The 20566-nt window shown below is 50.4% G+C and overlaps 1 protein-coding gene across 6 annotated transcripts in view; it reads right to left on the reverse strand.

The window, feature by feature from the left end:
* Window positions 1–1766: 1766 nt before the first annotated feature.
* Window positions 1767–20566, reverse strand: part of pcnt (pericentrin) — a 61680-nt gene continuing 42880 nt past the window's right edge. For 5 of the 6 annotated variants that reach the window (XM_035408693.1, XM_035408689.1, XM_035408692.1 and 2 more), the window contains 19 exons: window positions 19830–20000; window positions 18874–19401; window positions 18668–18770; window positions 17588–17760; window positions 16870–17037; window positions 16458–16628; window positions 16037–16232; window positions 15396–15618; window positions 13439–13589; window positions 12099–13028; window positions 9101–9315; window positions 8485–8584; window positions 7954–8127; window positions 6643–6807; window positions 5786–6024; window positions 4420–4508; window positions 4179–4326; window positions 3949–4079; window positions 1767–2217 (listed from right to left, as the gene is read on the reverse strand). In XM_035408693.1, the coding sequence (XP_035264584.1) occupies window positions 2177–2217; window positions 3949–4079; window positions 4179–4326; window positions 4420–4508; window positions 5786–6024; window positions 6643–6807; window positions 7954–8127; window positions 8485–8584; window positions 9101–9315; window positions 12099–13028; window positions 13439–13589; window positions 15396–15618; window positions 16037–16232; window positions 16458–16628; window positions 16870–17037; window positions 17588–17760; window positions 18668–18770; window positions 18874–19401; window positions 19830–20000 (4116 nt within the window). In that variant the 3' untranslated portion in view covers window positions 1767–2176. The remainder of the gene's footprint in view (window positions 2218–3948; window positions 4080–4178; window positions 4327–4419; window positions 4509–5785; window positions 6025–6642; window positions 6808–7953; window positions 8128–8484; window positions 8585–9100; window positions 9316–12098; window positions 13029–13438; window positions 13590–15395; window positions 15619–16036; window positions 16233–16457; window positions 16629–16869; window positions 17038–17587; window positions 17761–18667; window positions 18771–18873; window positions 19402–19829; window positions 20001–20566) is intronic. The other variant, XM_035408690.1, reaches the window with a different exon arrangement.

Genomic DNA, 20566 nt, shown 5'->3' on the forward strand with positions numbered 1-20566 from the left:
GGGCTGAGGCCCACGTCTGCTCCGTCAGCAGATTCGGTGCACGGCACCTGGAAGAAAGGAGGGGTTTAAAGGTCCAATAACGGGACAGGGCAGAAAGTGACATAACCTCAGAAGCAGAGCCACCCAAACCGGGGTAAACACCCCGTGACATCAATGACGTTCATTCCATCTCCAATTAATCTGCAAGTACGAGTGGAAACACCTATGAAATAATGGGAATCTCCTTCAAGAGCATATTAGCATTGTCTAAATCTTGTAAGATGTACTGAACCTATTCTCCATGACACGCCATGTTGACAAGCTACCAGTAGCTGTCAATGAGACGAGTCTCACATCTTACCAGTGCTTGTTCTCCTGTAGTACTGTGGTGCCTACAGATGGTGAAACAGTCACTGAATAACACATCAACCGCAATGCTTTTTCCCTTCGAGGCTGGCACAGCGCAATGCTCTCAATGCTATGTATTCCATCAGTTTTAAAAGCAGTAAGAGCCAATTACTGGAAATGTTCAAATAAGATGAAACATATTAAAGCAGGCTGTCCAGGAATATGGTCTGTCTGAGACGGTCCTTCAGTGGAGGTGGCACAATGGCTGCAGCTCAGCTGGTGGACTGCAGTGTTAAAAGTACAGGCCGTGTGCTAATCCATCCTCTCCCACACATCAGCAAGCAAACCTGACTGGGAATTCCACAGGGATGACTATTCTTTTTTTTAAATGGCAGATAAAAATCTATCATTAAAAGAAGGGAAAATTGGAAAGCAAATGTGAGAATCGTATGAATGCCTTCTGTACGGGTAGCAGAACTACTATTGCCTACAAGGCAATGGCGGTGGTAGATTATGAACCAGCATATGGCTTGGCATCAGTTATTTCCCTCACATTGTAGTGACGCCCACCATCACCAACTGTAGATTATATCATCCTGTTGCTCAGGCCTAGCATGGATCTGCTTTCAATTCATGATACAGTTCACACTTATTAAGCCAAAGAGGGAAAGTGTAGAGATATATCTGTAGTAAGACAAATCAGTAGAATGGATTCACATCTGTAAATGGGTTCCCACAAATCTGTAGATGGTTTCACAAATTTGTAAATGGTTTCACAAATCTGTAGAATGAATTCGCAAAGCTTTAAATTAAAGCAAGAAATCACACAATAGCAGTTTCAAACTAGCACAAAAGAAACTCGGTAATTACAACCTCTCAAATCATCTCTTGGAACCTCTAGACTTTTGCACCAAATTTTGCAGTGTACCGATTTGCAAACATGTAAAATTGGATTTGTCCTTTTGCCAATACTCTGGTGAGGAAGGACTATGCCTGTTCTTCCAACCAATCAGCTGAGCGGATTAATTCCACAGATCAGTGAAACTCATTTACAGATGTGTGAATCCATTCTACAGATTTGTGACTTCTACAAAAACACCTCCATAAAACTGATGGTAAAATCCAGTTTGAGGCTGAATCAGAGAGAAAAGGCAGCTTAACTCCAGTCTTCAGGGACACGATTTAGGGTTTGAAGCACCCTTCAATTCACCACATTTCATTTCCACAGGAAGAGACAGTAAAGATTAATCACTTTAGTGAAACAGTGAGCCTGCAATTCTTTCTACTCCAACTAATCAGCACTGCTGGTATGATAATGCAGAGACAATCAAATGATTCAAGAACCAAAAAGTTAACTTACAAACCACCTCCACCCACTCCAGAACATGCCTATTATTGCAGGTGCTATTCATTTCCAAATCAAACACCACATCATCTAGTCAGGCGGCATTATTAAAATATTTATTCATTTTGTATAAATGTTGACATTAAAAAAAAATACATAAAAGAAACAACTGTTCACCATTGTGCGTTTTAACAGTGACTACTTTTCATCTTGGCCTTGCAGTGCATTCCCTGTAAAACATGTCATAACGATTTTAACAGCTGTGATCCACAGAACGTACAGAGAAACGTATATATAAAAACCTATAAAAAGTTTCACTTTCTTCCAAACACATTAAGGTGACACCATCAGTGAGTACTACAAGGAATAGAAAACGGCAAAGATTACACGGCGTAAAAAATAATTTATATTATTTAAAAAAAAGATCAGTGCTGTTCTTAACAGCGCTCTTTGTACAGAGTGACGTACGAAGACAAAGTTATTTTAAAAAATAGAGACATTCCTTCATCGGTCCGATTTTCTGGAGAACGAGATTGCCGCAGAGCCTGAAAAATGAGAGAGAAGGAAAAAAAAAACATTTCAAATATTGCTAAAACAGAGCAACCAGACTTGTGTTCACCTCGGTGAAAAAAACAGACAACTCCCCTCTTGGTAAAACGCTGCGCCTAGTGTAGGCTACTTGTGTGTATGGGCTTTTCGTAGTCCCAGCCACTTACTGAAGTGACGTGTTGCTGCTTTTGCAGGGCTCTACACCAACAGTTTTTCCACGGCGCACAAGTGCTCCTATGCTAAAAATTTTAGTAGCACACTAATGCAACCCAACTAGTAGAAGATTCTACATTATTAGTGTGCTCCTAAATTATTTTTCTGGTTAGCACACATTCATTTTCAAGGCTAAATGCTCCCATAATGGGAGCACTGTTTCGTGACGACTCAGTCTGTGACCAATCACACAAGCCGGTGCGCTCGCGGGACGTCCGGTGTCCGACTGACGGGGCGGGGGGGTGGGTTGGGGTTTAAATCTAAGCGGGGGGGGGGGGGGGGGGGGGGGGCAAGCGCACTCACCTAGGCCGGACATGTACACGGGCGACAGACAACTCAAATACAGCCAGGTTCTATTCTCGCGCAACCACTTCTGCCGATATCCCATCATAGCGCCCGACTGCGACAGAGGACTCTGCCTCCGCGGCTCTCGCAGGCCTACGCAGCCGCCGCTTACTGCGTTGGAGAGCACATCGTTAACAGAGGAAACCCAACCCCCCCCGGAGTGACACCGTGCGCCACCGACCCCGAAACGGTAAACCGCCTTGTGTAATCAGTCACAGACAAATCGGTTCAAATCTGGGGCGAGTTTTTTCCTACTTCTACAACTACCACGAATGTATATTCCCAGGAAATTTTGGGAGATCGAATTCCTTCGGAGTAGTGCTACAGCGTATGATTACACAGCGGTTCCCCTTGTGCGAGTGCTCCCCCGCTCACCAGCGACGCCGAAGTGTGGGATTGTGGGTATTATGACAGCATTCCGTGGCAGGTTTGTGGGAATGTGACAATCAACCCTGGACCCGTCACCACCAAGCGATGTGGAAGTGGCAGTGACCGGTGACAATGAATCACTATTTGAACATGTACTGTACCAGATATGAATGCATTTATGTTATTTTACAAATAAAGCTTAGCCTCGGTAGTTCTCCACGGTGCAGACCAAGACTGTGCTCAAAATATTACAGCATCATAACTTACCTCTTGACACTATTCATACAGTGATTGGGGATATGTTTATGGTTTTTGTGTTCATATAAAAAATGCATTTCCACGAAATGTGTGCTTCTGCATTACCAACGAGGCGTTGTTTTAAGTCTTATTTTAATTGAAATTGAATTGAAAAAAAAATTTTTACTTAAAGTGAAAACTAAAACTAAGCATTCAATATTATTTTATTTGTGTGGGAGATAACTGGACTTCAAAGGCCTTTGTGTATTTTGTTCCTCTTGGCTGGTATATGATGTTTCCATTAAATTAAAGTTAAAACTTTAAATGTTCATAATGAGCAACTCTTGTACTCAGTGATGTTTTCCGTAATGACGTCCGATTTGATTGTAAAAACAACTTGAAAATTCACATCCCCAAGTATACTGGGATAGATATTGTATCCTGATGGACCGGACCATATCCAGTCCTACTTCAGAAAAAGAGAAGCACCCATCTCTGTGAATAGTCAGTGGGTGTGGCTTGGGTGACATGTGACGCAGAAGCCCCTCCCCTCCCGTTCTCACCCTGCTGCATCCCGCCGAGCCGCTGCTGGATGGCCTCCAGGTGCTGGATGTACTCGGTCAGGGAGCGCTCGGGGTCCTGGGCCTGGGTGAGGGAGCCCTCTGCAGGCATCAGGGCAGGGCTGGGGTACAGCCTGGAGAGCAGACCTCACCGTTAGCCGACAGACACCGATGCTAAAGCAAACGCCGCTGAAACCCGTCCGAAACTTCACCGCGGGTCAGCCGCTTCGTACCTGTTGTGCAGCCTGAAGGGCGACTTGACGGGCGGGGCCAGCGGCGACGGCACGCCCCTGCGGGAGAGGGCGGGGTCGCGGGTGGGCGGGGAGTTGAGGATGCTGCCCGGGTGCTGCTGCCTCAGCACCTCGGCTCTGGGGCCGGAGCCTGCGGGAACGAGAGGGAGCGAGAGAGAGGCTGAAACCCGACGCCAGGCGAGCGGCTCCGCCCAGCTGCTCCGGCGAGGGACGGGCTCCTTACCGCCGCTGTGTCCGTGTCCGTTGGTCACGGCCGGCGCCCCCGGGCCTTTCCTGATGGCCTTCTGCCACTTCCTGACCAGGAAACGCAGCCTGTGGGCCAGACAAAAACGGGGAACGCCGTTTATACCAAATCGACGGCGCGTCAAAACCGGAGGACGTTTGAGGATGAAAGCAGGCCGTTGAGCCAGTCAAGGCCCATCAGATTACCAGCAGCAAGTACGATTCAAAGCCTGGTGCTGAACACCCTGAGGGTCTCTAACCATCAGCCCTGGTGAACTGCATCAACACTTTGAGTGGACAAAATATTCCAAGTGCCAGAGTGAAGTGCATCACTCATGTCCCCACTCGAAAGACAGAGCTCAGTTCCTGAAACCCAAATTAATGCTTTGAAAAAAAACCAGTAAAACCCTTATTCAAATCTCCTCTTGGTCTCTCAGCGCTGAGTCTGAACAGATTAACCGGATTATCCAGTACTAATCTGCCTGTAGCTTCTCTGCGCCATGCAAAACACAATGGTTTTCACTGACAAGGTTTTATCCAAATGATTAGAGCAAAGCTGTCAGCATACTGTTGCTTTATTCTGCACGGTACATTACGTGTAACAGCTGTGAACCTAGAATATAAATTGAATGGTTTAATTTGAAAAACTCAGGAGCACTCAAGCCTAAATCCTCCACTACAGAACAATGGAGCTGACATGAATCTAAATTATTCAGGAAATGTAGAGCAGGAACCACTTTATTTCCCCCTATTCAACAGAGGGTGAGCAGTAAAATAATATCACCAAGGTTCAGACAATACGGCATGACTTCCTTAGATTAAATTCGCTAGCTAGCAAGCTAACGATCCAAATTCATTTCTGACATGGGAAATGTACCAGAATGCTTGAAGACAAATTCACTGAGTTGTCAGATGCCAATAGCTTGCTAACTTAAGCTAGCTAGCTACCCAGACAGCAGTTTCAGATCCAGCTCCGGTGGGGACGTTCCTGTCACTGGGATTGACTAGCATTGGTTTGTACATGCAGGTTTTTTCCCCTACATGTTCTACTACTTAACCAGCCAAACACACCATAGTGTGATTCAGTTTAGTGGGCTGTCAATCAAAAATGAATCTGTGAATATTCACTACACAAAGACCACACCCCTCAGTCCTCCAGCTCTCCTCTAAAGAGATGCTATTACATCAAAAGGAAAAGGTATTATCTTTCAGTGTATACGTTTTTAAACTGTAAATATAAATATTTTTTTTCAAATGGCTTAATGAACATGTTAAAAGGGACAGGGTGCATAGGGTCAAAACAGGGCAAAAAAACCCGAAGCTCCACAATAAGGAACACCGGCCACCTAAAATCCCGTCAGTCTCACCGAGAAATGGCGATGACCACGCGGACGGAGGTCCTGAATCGGTTAATGGGGCGTGACCGGGGGGCGGCGGCCTGGAGGTCCGCGGAGGAGGGGTACGCCCCCATGCGGGCGATGAGTGACAGGGTGACCTGCTCGCAGTCCTGGAACCCTCCCAGCAGCAGCAGCAGGTACTTCTTCTGGTACACCAGGGCCTTCCGGAAGCTCTCCGCACGCAGGTACTTCCCATACAGACGGGCCATCTGGGTAAAGGAAGACGAAAACTTCCTGAAAATATTCCGCCTATCACTCCGCACCATTATATACATAACTATTCAACCATAAGGATAAAATGACCATACACAGCCTCAAAATTCTCCACCCTTTTGATTTTAAAACTTATAATTTTCATTATTATAAGTTTAAAACATTTTTTAAAAATAATTTTTTTAAAAATTAAAAAAAACATTCATCAGAGGATTGAAAATAACTGGTATTATACATATGGTTCATTAATGAACTGCTGGCTTTCTAGTTGAGCTGGTAAATTAGGACGGATCAATTTGTCAACTAGCCACGATAAATATAAATTATACAGACACCCTCACATAGAATTCCCTTATATAGTAGTCAATTTCTTCACTCTACACTCAAACACGTGGAATGTAGAGTGAAGAAACAGACATGGAGTGTGAGCCCCTATATGACACTCCTCAGCTCAGGAGAACAGACTGTGGTAATGATCTGGAGTCAGTAGCTGAGCAGATATTGACACCAGGTCACTGCATGTTGTCCTAATGTTAAAAAAAACTGCCCTACAGGGAATTAGACATGTTCTAGCGAAAGTGGGTGAACACATGGAGAGGACAGTGCCTGCTGACCTTGCTGCTGCTGCCGTCGGTAACGGGGCGGTTCTCGATCTCGGCGGTGACCCGCAGGAGCTCAGCCTCCGCTTTGCGCAGAGCCGTCTGCAGGGAAACGCGCTCCTTCTGCCAGGCCAGCTTCTCTGAGAGCACAGCCGCATCCACCGGCTCTGGAGACTTCAACTGACACACAGAGCAGGGCATCACACTGCAGCACTGACACACAGAGCAGGGCATCACACTGCAGCACTGACACACAGAGCACAGTGTCACACCGCAGCACTGACACACAGAGCACACCGTCACACTGCAGCACTGACACACACAGCAGGGTGTAATACTGCAGCACTGACACACAGAGCACACCGTCACACTGCAGCACTGACACACAGAGCAGGGTGTAATACTGCAGCACTGACACACAGAGCACACTGTCACACCGCAGCACTGACACACAGAGCACACCGTCACACTGCAGCACTGACACACAGAGCACACACTGTCACACTGCAGCACTGACACACAGAGAACACCGTCACACCGCAGCACTGACACACAGAGCACACCGTCACACTGCAGCACTGACACACAGAGCACACACTGTCACACTGCAGCACTGACACACAGAGCAGGGTGTAATACTGCAGCACTGACACACAGAGCAGGGTGTAATACTGCAGCACTGACACACAGAGCAGGGTGTAATACTGCAGCACTGACACACAGAGCAGGGTGTAATACTGCAGCACTGGCACACAGAGCACACCGTCACACAGCAGCACTGACACACAGAGCACACCGTCACACCGCAGCACTGACACACAGAGCACATCGTCACACTGCAGCACTGACACACAGAGCACATCGTCACACTGCAGCACTGACACACAGAGCACACCGTCACACTGCAGCACTGACACACAGAGCACACACTGTCACACCGCAGCACTGACACACAGAGCACACTGTCACACCGCAGCACTGACACACAGAGCACACCGTCACACCGCAGCACTGACACACAGAGCAGGGTGTAATACTGCAGCACTGACACACAGAGCAGGGTGTAATACTGCAGCACTGACACACAGAGCACACTGTCACACTGCAGCACTGACACACAGAGCACACTGTCACACTGCAGCACTGACACACACACCACACTGTCATGATTCATTTTAAACAGGGAACCACTGACAATTTTTTCCTTCTACTTCACTGACCCAAGACTCATGAGAAGAGCTCCAAGTATGTTCGGTAACATCTAGGGCGATTAGAAAAATTTTATGGGGCGTCTCGATCCCAGCTTTGAAGCCCATTCTGCAGTACCTGCTCCCTGGCGGCACGGGTTCGTCTCTGGCCCTGCAGTTCCCTCTCCAGGCAGGACACTGTGTGCTTCAGGGTCACTTTGTCTTCACTCAGCGTAGCCAGCTGATTGGTCAGATCAGAGTTCTCCTTGAGCACGCGTTCCACCAGGCTGGAGGAGGACATCTGAGAGGGGTTCTGCAGTAAAAGATTTAACACAGTCCCTCAGAGGTGTGCCATTTGCACTCAGCATTAACCACGAGGTCATCACATTTACATCACAATTCACTGTGACATCACAACTGCATAGATATTTATTGACACAATTACATACATTTGCCTCAGACTTCACAAGTATATGAACATTTACTGACCTGTGTTATTTTGTACCTTGCATTCAAAGCCATGCTTTTACTGTAATTATTAAGTGTGTAAATTATGTAAGTGCATTAACATTTAGTTATGAAAAATATTTTCCAGTCCATCAGTTAAATGAATCAGATCTCTGTATATGTGCATTAGCTTGCTGTAAACTGGGTGTTTGTAGCCAGTCACCTGAGAGCACAGGTTTTTGAGGTCCTGGTCCAGTTCGGTCAGGGTGCGGAGCAAGTGACGCAGCTCACTCTCTTCTGCCTGGGCCAGCTCTCCCTCCCTCCTGCACGAACGCGTCAATGAACACCTTAAACATTACATGCTCTAGAGTATCCACCAAGTTTCATGTCTTTCTGTCTGTTCTCATGTGCGCAACTCATATCCATGATACACACAAACACAGTATATTGACTGGCTCACTACAACTTTGATTTTTCATGCAGCAATTTGATTACACAGCTTATAAAGACAAAGAAAGTTGCAACAGCAACACAAGAAAAAATTAAATATGGCAGACCTCACTGGTGTCAACAAAACATTTTTAACAAGCTACATATTTCCACAATTTACGGTTTGCCTGTAATGAACATATCGTAAGGTGAAACGGACTCCAAATCAGTTGTGTGCAAAAGAAATCTACAGCCAACAGGTAGTTTCTCTGACTGTCGGCGGGGAGAACTGTACAATAAGAGTAGGGTGTCAACTTCCCCGCCTCTTGTAGATCACAGGCAAACTGAAAAACAGCAGCCTGAGGCCTGTAATCTGAGCCAGAAGAGCAGCGGCGCTCTGTGTGAGTCACCTGACGGGCGGTCCGTGCAGGAAGCTGCGCAGCTTGACGGCGGCGAGCTGCAGCTGCTGCTGGGCCAGGCGCAGCTGCGGCAGGTTGGGCTGCGCCGAGTCCGGGTGGCGGCGCTGCGAGGTCAGCTGACGCTCCTTCTCCTCCAGGTCGGCCAGCGTCTGCTGCAGCTGCCGCACGCGCTGCTGGTCCTGCGCCCTCTGCTGCTGCAGCTCCTGCTGTGGCCAACAGGGGGCAGCATCAGCACACGAGCGGTTCTCCTGTGGAACTCATCACTTCTCTATCATTTTAATTCATATTTTGATTAAAAATGAATAAACCTCAGGTTTGAATAATCAAATCACCACATACCTGACATTTACTGTGACATGAATAAAACTGTTATTTTTTCCATTAGAAACAACTGTACACAGAATTTTTCAAATCCCCCCACCTCCAAGTAAAAATTTTAACAATTCCCAAACTAAAAGGAGTGCTTCACTTTTAATGTTTCCTTTTGATATTGTTCAAATGTTAAACACTACCCTCCAATAGGGAGGGACTAAGCAAATATTGTAAAGTGAAAGCAAATATTTAATGCTTTTCTCCTTTTTGACTAGCCAATCATACAGAGCCAAGCTTATGCTGGGACCTCTGCAGGATTGCACGAGGAGCTCCTCCAAAGCATGTGATGTTGCCAGCGGCTTCTTTTAGCACCACAGCCCACAATACAAGTCCCCACAGACATGATTTGGAGGAAGTAGCTTATGTGCAGCTTCAGCAAGCAGACTCAGTCAGGGCTGTGTAACTCAGCGCTCTGTTATCAGGGCTGTGTAACTCAGCGCTCAGTCAGGGCTGTGTAACTCAGCGCTCTGTAATCAGGGCTGTGTAACTCAGCGCTCTGTAATCAGGGCTGTGTAACTCAGCGCTCAGTCAGGGCTGTGTAACTCAGCGCTCTGTTGTCAGGGCTGTGTAACTCAGCGCTCTGTTGTCAGGGCTGTGTAAACTCAGCGCTCTGTTGTCAGGGCTGTGTAACTCAGCGCTCTGTTGTCAGGGCTGTGTAACTCAGCGCTCTGTTGTCAGGGCTGTGTAACTCAGCGCTCTGTTGTCAGGGCTGTGTAACTCAGCGCTCTGTTGTCAGGGCTGTGTAACTCAGCGCTCTGTTGTCAGGGCTGTGTAACTCAGCGCTCTGTCGTCAGGGCTGTGTAACTCAGCGCTCTGTCGTCAGGGCTGTGTAACTCAGCGCTCTGTCATCAGGGCTGTGTAACTCAGCGCTCAGTCAGGGCTGTGTAACTCAGCGCTCAGTTAGGGCGGGGTAACTCAGCGCTCAGTCAGGGCTGTGTAACTCAGCGCTCTGTAATCAGGGCTGTGTAACTCAGCGCTCTGTAATCAGGGCTGTGTAACTCAGCGCTCAGTCAGGGCTGTGTAACTCAGCGCTCTGTTGTCAGGGCTGTGTAACTCAGCGCTCTGTTGTCAGGGCTGTGTAACTCAGCGCTCTGTTGTCAGGGCTGTGTAACTCAGCGCTCTGTTGTCAGGGCTGTGTAACTCAGCGCTCTGTTGTCAGGGCTGTGTAACTCAGCGCTCTGTTGTCAGGGCTGTGTAACTCAGCGCTCTGTTGTCAGGGCTGTGTAACTCAGCGCTCTGTTGTCAGGGCTGTGTAACTCAGCGCTCTGTTGTCAGGGCTGTGTAACTCAGCGCTCTGTTGTCAGGGCTGTGTAACTCAGCGCTCTGTCGTCAGGGCTGTGTAACTCAGCGCTCTGTCGTCAGGGCTGTGTAACTCAGCGCTCTGTCGTCAGGGCTGTGTAACTCAGCGCTCAGTCAGGGCTGTGTAACTCAGCGCTCAGTTAGGGCGGGGTAACTCAGCGCTCTGTTGTCAGGGCTGTGTAACTCAGCGCTCAGTCAGGGCTGTGTAACTCAGCGCTCTGTTGTCAGGGCTGTGTAACTCAGCGCTCAGTCAGGGCTGTGTAACTCAGCGCTCTGTTATCAGGGCTGTGTAACTCAGTGCTCAGTCAGGGCTGTGTAACTCAGTGCTCAGTCAGGGCTGTGTAACTCAGCACTCAGTCAGGGCTGTGTAACTCAGCACTCTGTTGTCAGGGCTGTGTAACTCAGCGCTCAGTCAGGGCTGTGTAACTCAGCGCTCTGTTGTCAGGGCTGTGTAACTCAGCGCTCAGTCAGGGCTGTGTAACTCAGCACTCAGTCAGGGCTGTGTAACTCAGCACTCAGTCAGGGCTGTGTAACTCAGCACTCTGTTGTCAGGGCTGTGTAACTCAGCGCTCAGTCAGGGCTGTGTAACTCAGCGCTCAGTCAGGGCTGTGTAACTCAGCGCTCTGTTGTCAGGGCTGTGTAACTCAGCGCTCAGTCAGGGCTGTGTAACTCAGCGCTCTGTTGTCAGGGCTGTGTAACTCAGCGTTCAGTCAGGGCTGTGTAACTCAGCGCTCAGTCAGGGCTGTGTAACTCAGCACTCTGTTGTCAGGGCTGTGTAACTCAGCACTCTGTTGTCAGGGCTGTGTAACTCAGCACTCTGTTGTCAGGGCTGTGTAACTCAGCACTCTGTTGTCAGGGCTGTGTAACTCAGCACTCTGTTGTCAGGGCTGTGTAACTCAGCACTCTGTTGTCAGGGCTGTGTAACTCAGCACTCTGCTGTCAGGGCTGTGTAACTCAGCGCTCTGTTGTCAGGGCTGTGTAACTCAGCGCTCAGTCAGGGCTGTGTAACTCAGCGCTCTGTTGTCAGGGCTGTGTAACTCAGCGCTCAGTCAGGGCTGTGTAACTCAGCGCTCAGTCAGGGCTGTGTAACTCAGCGCTCTGTTGTCAGGGCTGTGTAACTCAGCGCTCTGTTGTCAGGGCTGTGTAACTCAGCGCTCAGTCAGGGCTGTGTAACTCAGCGCTGTTGTCAGGGCTGTGTAACTCAGCGCTCTGTTGTCAGGGCTGTGTAACTCAGCGCTCTGTTGTCAGGGCTGTGTAACTCAGCGCTCAGTCAGGGCTGTGTAACTCAGCGCTCTGTTGTCAGGGCTGTGTAACTCACCAGTCTCTCGCTGGTCCTCTCGTGCTGCCGCTCTTTGTCGGCCAGCTCCTGCCGCTCCAGCCTCCTCTGCCGGTCCCTCTGCTCCTCGCGGAGCCGCTCCTTCTCCTTCAGGGAGCTCATCTTCTCCCTCAGGGCGTCCAGCTCCGCCTGCAGGAGGGCGGCCCTCTGCCTCTCCGCCTCCAGGCTCCGGGCCACCTCCTGCCTCTGGGACTGGAGCCCCTCCATGGCGGCGTGGAGGCGTGAGCCCGCCTCCTGCTGCGCCTCCTCCTCCAGCCACCGCTTGGTCTGGGCGGCCTGCTCCTGGAGGCGCTGCAGCGCGGCGGTCTGCTCCTCCCGCAGCCTGCGCTCCTGCTCCAGCTGGGCCTGCAGCTCCGCAATCAGCCTCCTCTGCTGCTGGGCCTCGTCGTCAAGGTTACGAGTGTAGTCCAGTTTCACGTGGGTGACGACCTCCTCCAGTTTACAGGTGTAGTCCCTTTTCTGCTGGGTGACTTCCTCCTCCAGTTTCCGGGCGTAGTCCAGTTTCACGTGGGTGACTTCCTCCTCCAGTTTACGGGTGTAGTCCAGTTTTGCACTGGAGACTTCCTCCTCCAGTTTTCGGGTGTAGCTCTGTTTCACGTGGGTGACTTCCTCCTCCAGTTTTCGGGCGTAGTTCTGTTTCTCCCGGGCGACTTCCTCCTCCAGTTTCCGGCTGTGGTCCTGCTTCCCCTGGGTGAGGGCGTCGGTGAGCTGGGCGCAGCGAGCGCGCTGCTCCTCCAGCTGCTCCAGGGCGTGGCCGGCGCGGCTCCTCTCCTGGGCGATGAGCGCCTCGCAGCGGGACTGCTCGATCTGCAGCTCCATGCGCAGGTTGCTGCTCAGCACGCGCTCCTGCTCCAGGGCCCCTCTCAGCTCTGCGATCTGAGCCCTGCAGTCCTCCAGAGAGGACCTCAGCGCCTGCAGAGAGAGCAGGGGTTCAGAATGTGGCGCACACCGCCTCGGCGCTTCGCTCGCTACGGGCCCCTGAGGCTCCACCCCCTTACTGCACGTCTGCCGTGGTCAACTCCTCAGTCTGCTTGAATTAATTCCAGTGGTAATTAACACCGGTGTTAGTTCAAGCGGACTCAAGCCACACAAGCAACCACCTCAGGAAACGTGATTGATGGATGCGTTCTCAAAACTTTGTCTTTTTGTACAATGCCCAATACTGTACAAGGATGGGGAATAAATTATATGACTGGGCCCTGAAGTCAGTTTGTGTGAATGTAAAATCACTGGTGTCCCACCATACCTTTACTACCTTGATGACCGCGTTGTTTGGAGTTCTAGCTAACGGGGTGGGGGGGTGAAGGGGTGCGGGAGCATACCTCATGCGCCTGGTCCTCCTGGTCCTGCGTGCGCTGGCTGCGCAGCCGCTCCTGCTGCAGCTCCTCCTGCAGCTGCTGCACCTGGAGCTGCTCCCGCTGCAAGGCCTCCTCTCGCGCCTGCCTCTCCACCTGCTCGCTCTCCACCCTCATCCTGCCGGAGTACACAGCTCTTACAGTCCCGACACCACACACACACACACCAACACACACCAACACACACCAACACACACCAACACACACCAACACACACCAACACACACCAACACACACCACACACACCAACACACCACCAGCACACACCCGCGCACACCCATACACACACACACATACACACACACCAACACACCACCAGCACACACACGCACACACCACCAGCACACACCAACACACACCCGTGCACACCCATACACACACACACACACACTCACACGTGTACAAACACACACACACACGTACACACACCAACACACACACACACACACACCAACACACCACCAGCACACACCCGCGCACACCCATACACACACACACACCACCAGCACACACCCGCGCACACCCATACACACACACACGTGTACAAACACACACACACTCACACGTGTACAAACACACACACACACACACACACACACACACACCCATACACACACACACACACACTCACACATGTACAAACACACACACACACACACCAACACACCACCAGCACACACCCGCGCACACCCATACACACACACACATACACACACACCAACACACCACCAGCACACACACGCACACACCACCAGCACACACCAACACACACCCGTGCACACCCATACACACACACACACACACTCACACGTGTACAAACACACACACACACGTACACACACCACACACACCAACACACCACCAGCACACACCCATACACACACACACACATACACACACACCAACACACCACCAGCACACACACGCACACACCACCAGCACACACCAACACACACCCGTGCACACCCATACACACACACACACACACTCACACGTGTACAAACACACACACACACGTACACACACCAACACACACACACACACACACCAACACACCACCAGCACACACCCGCGCACACCCATACACACACACACACCACCAGCACACACCCGCGCACACCCATACACACACACACGTGTACAAACACACACACACTCACACGTGTACAAACACACACACACACACACACACACACACACACACACCCATACACACACACACACACTCACACATGTACAAACACACACACACACACACACCAACACACCACCAGCACACACCCGCGCACACCCATACACACACACACATACACACACACCAACACACCACCAGCACACACACGCACACACCACCAGCACACACCAACACACACCCGTGCACACCCATACACACACACACACACACTCACACGTGTACAAACACACACACACACGTACACACACCAACACACACACACACACACACACCAACACACCACCAGCACACACCCGCGCACACCCATACACACACACACACCACCAGCACACACCCGCGCACACCCATACACACACACACGTGTACAAACACACACACACACACACTCACGTGTACAAACACACACACACACACACACACACACACACACACCCATACACACACACACACACACACACACGTACAAACACACACACACACACACACACTCACACACACACACACACCAACACACCACCAGCACACACCCGCGCACACCCATACACACACACACATACACACACACCAACACACCACCAGCACACACACGCACACACCACCAGCACACACCAACACACACCCGTGCACACCCGTGCACACACACACACACACTCACACGTGTACAAACACACACACACACGTGTACAAACACACACACAGTCTGCGTGCGACCCCGCTCGTTGGCGGTACCTGAGCTTGCGGGCCTCCTGCTGCAGCTCCTGCTGGGCGTGGCCCCCGGCGCTGGTCCGCTCGCCGCTCTCCTCCAGCCGGCGCTTCAGCTGCTCGCCGGCGTCCCGCTCCGCCCTCAGGAGGGCGCGCTGCTCCACCCCCCGCGCCTGCTCCGCGCTCAGAGAGCCGCGCAGGTCCTCCGCGCAGGTCTGCTCCTGCTGCAGCCGGTACTCCAGCAGCTCCACTGCGCAGTGCAAGTGTGTCGATCGGTCAGTCTTACACATCCTTCTGTATGTGTGTCTGGATAACTGATAACTTTAACAACTGCTGTTTTAATTATTTTTTTTTAAAATGTAAAAACACTGATGTAGGCAGTGTGTTGGCTACCATTATTCAAATTTTCCTTTAACTGCTTACATGTATATGGTAAGTGTGTGTGCGTGTGTGTATATATAAATGGGAATAACTAAATTCCCCAAAACTGTTTTACTTTCAGCTTTACAAGATTAAAGAATGAAATTAAACACAACTAACAAGTTGCTCTTCAAACAACAGATGTATTTTCTTTCATTTGAATAAAATTCACCAAATCTCACCACAACTTCTACTCATTTAATTATTATTATTTTTAAGTCACGAGTATTAAAATAGTGTGCCCTTGCCTTGTCTGCGCAGCTGGTGCTGCTGCTGGCAGCCCTCCTCCTGCGCAGCGCTCAGGGACCCGTGCAGCTGCTGCAGCTGCTCCTGGCTCTGCAGGCTGGAGATGCGCAGCTGGCTCTGCAGGTTCTGCACCTCGGCCAGCAGGCTGCGCCGATCGGCACAGAGCAGCTGCTCCAGGGAGCGGCACTGCTGCTCCTCCTGCGGAGACGGGTAACCACCGGCAACCGCAGACAGGGGAGGGGGATGGGGGGGGGGGGGGGGAAAGAAAAAAAAAAACATCACTATTGCAACCCCCATGCAATACCACGAGAAATGCATTAGATTAGAAAACAAAGGTTCCACCCATCCACACTTAACAGAGCTCGCGTGTGTCATCCTCTCCCCCCACATCCTAAGCACTCGGCTTCCCAAATCTCTCAGTACCTGCTGTTTGAGGAGCTGCTCCAGCTGGCTCATGAGTGGGGCGGGGTCGAGGAGCCCTTGGGCCGTCAGCAGGGCCTGGAGCTCGGAGCGCAGGGAGAGCCTCTCGCTGTCAAACACGCCGCGCACCGCCCGCAGCAGCTCCCTGCGCCAGTCGGCGTCCCCGCCGTCCACCTGCGCGAGCACAGCGAGGCCTTCACGTTCACTGCCGTTAGCTCTACCGCACACCGACGTCAAGCCTAAACACCTTCGCTTAATGTACTTCACACGCGCTGACCAATGAGACGCCCTTGCCCAGGAAGCACGACAACGAGCAAGCACAGTCAGTAGTTCTACTACTTCTTGGGATTAAATGAAGGTGAAATGAAACAAGCCGCAGCTGAGGGGAGGGGCCGGCGAGGGCAGGTGCGCTAACCTTGAGATGCTTGTCGGCCATCTTGCAGAGCAGCTCCCTGAGGGAGAGGACCGTTTCCTGCAAGGCTCGCTTCTCTGTCTGCCAGGTCTGGGGCGGGGCGTCGGGGGCAGGGCGGTGAGAGAGGGCCAGGACCCTGCACCCCTCCTGGTACACCCTCTTAAGCAGCACCTGACCAGCACAAAACAGAAGGGTTAGGCACACGTTACACTGCACCGACGCTGACACCACAACGTTTCCATCCCGCTGACTAAGATCCACAAAAAAACGAAACGTTTTTTTTCTCATGTTTTTCAAATAAACTTCATTGGGAGCATTAAGCTGTAAGGACATTCGACTTCATTAACTTATTCACTTGGTTCATTGACCTCATGTGCTTGCTATTTTTGGGTTCAGGCCTAGTGTTCGCTCTATTCGCTCTGTTTCTTGCTACTCTGTAAAGCATCTTTGTGACAGTTCTCTGTAAAAAGTAAAATAATAAGACCAGTTCAATTCTATTTTATTTGTGTCGAATCAGTATCAGCAAAAAGATTTTCATGTGCGCACCTCCAAAGCTGACTTCATTTTGACTCGCTGTATGACATTAATTGTGAACAGCATAGCCAGCTAGCAAGTAAGCTTTCAGCGACCTGGAAGCTCACGCTCTCGTTTTGGCATTGCGGGGGTCACTGGGTGCGAGCATGCCCACAGGGGATGAGGCGAGCGGCCTTCCCTCCTGTACCTGTAGCTCAGGTGAGAGGAGCTCGAGACTCGGCCCCTCGCTGTCAGCGGCGCTGTCCGTGTTGTTTGTCAGGTCCATGTCACGGTTCCGTAGGTACTCCAAAAAGTTGGCATCCAGACGTTCAGTTGCTGCCAGTTCTACATTCAGCCTAGTGCCCAGCTCTGAACTAACATCTGGTGAGGGGGGAAAAAAAGTTATAGGGTTTAGTCTTTATTTGTCAGGCTGAACTGATTAGAACTTGTTATTTACAATCTACTCAATGTCCTCATGTTTACACAAACAACTCCTCTATGTTATCTATTTTTAAATGACATCTTCTTTATGACCTCATGTTTACATAGACTACTTTAAGTCCTTCATGTTTACACGAAGTACTCCTCCACATCCTTCATGTTTATAAAACTAAACGTCCACATCGTTCATGTTTATACAAACTAAACCTCCACGTTCTTCACGTTTATATAAACTACACCTCCGCGTCCTTCATGTTTATACAAACTAAACCTCCACGTTCTTCATGTTTATATAAACTACACCTCCGCGTCCTTCATGTTTATACAAACTAAACCTCCACGTTCTTCACGTTTAAATAAACTACACCTCCGCGTCCTTCATGTTTATACAAACTAAACCTCCACGTTCTTCACGTTTATATAAACTACACCTCCGCGTCCTTCATGTTTATACAAACTAAACCTCCACGTTCTTCACGTTTATATAAACTACACCTCCGCGTCCTTCAGGTTAATATAAACTACTTCTCCATGTCCTTCAGATTTATATAAACAACTCCTCCATGCCATACATGTTTACATAAACTACTCCTCTATGACATTCATGTTTATATAAACTACTCCTCTATGTCCTTCATGTTTATATAAACTACTCCTCTATGACATTCATGTTTATATAAACTACTCCACATCCTTCATGTTTATATAAACTACTCCTCTATGTCCTTCATGTTTATATAAACTACTCCACATCCTTCATGTTTATATAAACTTCTCCTCTACGTCCTTCATATTTACTCTGACTTCTCCCTTGAGTAAAAGGCTTGGACGTGGTCTAGACACTCACTGCTGCCGTAGCCGTCACTGACCCACTCCTGAGCAGAGAGGGTGGAGGTGGAACATCCAGGGGAGGTAGATGGGGTCAAACCAAGCTGCTCAAAATCATTCACCTGCAAGATTTTACATTTCAATTAAAGCTCAAAATACACACACACACACAAGCCATCCTGCCCACTGCAGGGGTTAAACACCACCAAAACCTAAAACACACACCTTCTGAGCATCCAGCGAGTCCAGGGCCGAGAGACTGCCAGAGGCCGCGATGGAGTCCGGAGAGCAGCTCGAGGGAGGCTCCAGTTCGGGGGACAGCAGCTCGGGGGGCTGGGAGCTGGCCCTGCCCACGGGGGAGCCCTTGATGTGCAGGTCCAGGCTGGAGTTGTGCAGGCCGCTCAGCTCGGAGAGGCGCGAGGCGTGGAATACCGCCGCCGGCTCCTCGCTGCAGTCCAGCTTGCGCAGGATCTCGGGCGAGGGCGGGGAGCGCTCGTGGGACAGCAGCGACAGGAAGCCGTCCTCCGGCCTGCCGCGCAGGGCGCTGCCGGCGGGGGCGGGGCAGTGGGAGTGGGAGTGGGCGGAGCTGGAGGCGGGGCCCCGGAGGCTGTAGCGCTCCCGCAGGTCCGCCAGCTCCCGCTGCTGGTAGGCCACCTCCTCCTCCTGCAGGGTGAGGTCCTCCTGCAGGCCCCGCAGCTCGGTCTTCAGACGCTGGTTGTGGACCTCGAGGTTGGCAAGAGCCTTGTCCTTCGTCTGAAATGCAGGTTGAGGGAGAGGAACGTCCACTCAAAAACCAGCAGATCTCACCACCTTGATAATTACGGCTGCCGAACCATGTACAAACCAGGATAAGCATGGTTACCAAACTAGACTGTTTCTAAGCTGTTACTACCTCAAGTTACACATTAATAATCAATGTAATTAATGAAGCAGAAACACCTTTAAATATAGGTGTGTACAAACTAAAAAGCACAATGCCTTTTTCCAACAGGGATTAAAGCAACACAAAACGACCTCAGAACAAAAAATCCATTAAGTCTGCCTGCAGTTACACACAAACAGAAGCAGCTGCACAACGCGGTTGAAGAGAAAGCACTCCAAATATTTCGCATACACTGAGAGAGAGGGACAAGTGCAAGCAGAGCAGCGTTTCTGAGGCGCAGCGTTCGCAGCCGCGGTACCTGGCCTTCCTCCAGAAGCTTCTCGGCCCTCTCTGTGCTGGAGCTCAGCCCCTCCTTCACGGCGGCCAGCTCCGCCCTCAGGGCCTCGTGCTCCGCCCTCAGCTGGCTCAGCTGCTCCTCCTTCTCCCTCAGCGCTCCCTCTGCCTTGGCCAGCGTCTCCTCTGCGCACGTCTGGTGGGAACACAACGGCTCTCATTAAAAGTCAAACATATCAGTCATGTCTTACTCACACAGTGAGTCACCTTGGAAAAAAAAAAATAAACAAGCTGTCTTTAGCACAGGACATCTAACTTTAACTCTTCTTCTTGTGGTAAAATGCTTGAAGATTTGAGGCTGTAAAAACCTCTAATTTAACACAGCTTGCAGTTCTGAAGACCTCCAGTCCTTTTTCTGGCAACAATCAACTCCCCCACCCAATTTTTCCCCAACAAGTAAAAGCACACAGTTGAGCTTCTTTCAATTTTAAAGAAACCTTGAGAGAAGAGCAGAGAATGGAAAGACGCTCCTTCTTCCCCTTTCCTCTCTCGCACACTTCCCGTTCCTGTGACCAGCGCTCCGCTGCAGACCCACCCACTGCCAAGCTAAACCTGCCCACTCTGGGAAAGAATCTGTTCCATATGATGCCTCCACAGAGAGACCTTGAAACCAGGCCGGGAAAAGAAAAAAAACTGGAGATAAACAAATGTGTGCGAGAACTTCACTCTGTAGACTTGAGCACCGTCTCTCTCTCCCTCTCA

This window comes from Anguilla anguilla, chromosome 3, assembly GCF_013347855.1.
Source record: "Anguilla anguilla isolate fAngAng1 chromosome 3, fAngAng1.pri, whole genome shotgun sequence".
Classification (NCBI taxonomy): Eukaryota; Metazoa; Chordata; class Actinopteri; order Anguilliformes; family Anguillidae; genus Anguilla; species Anguilla anguilla.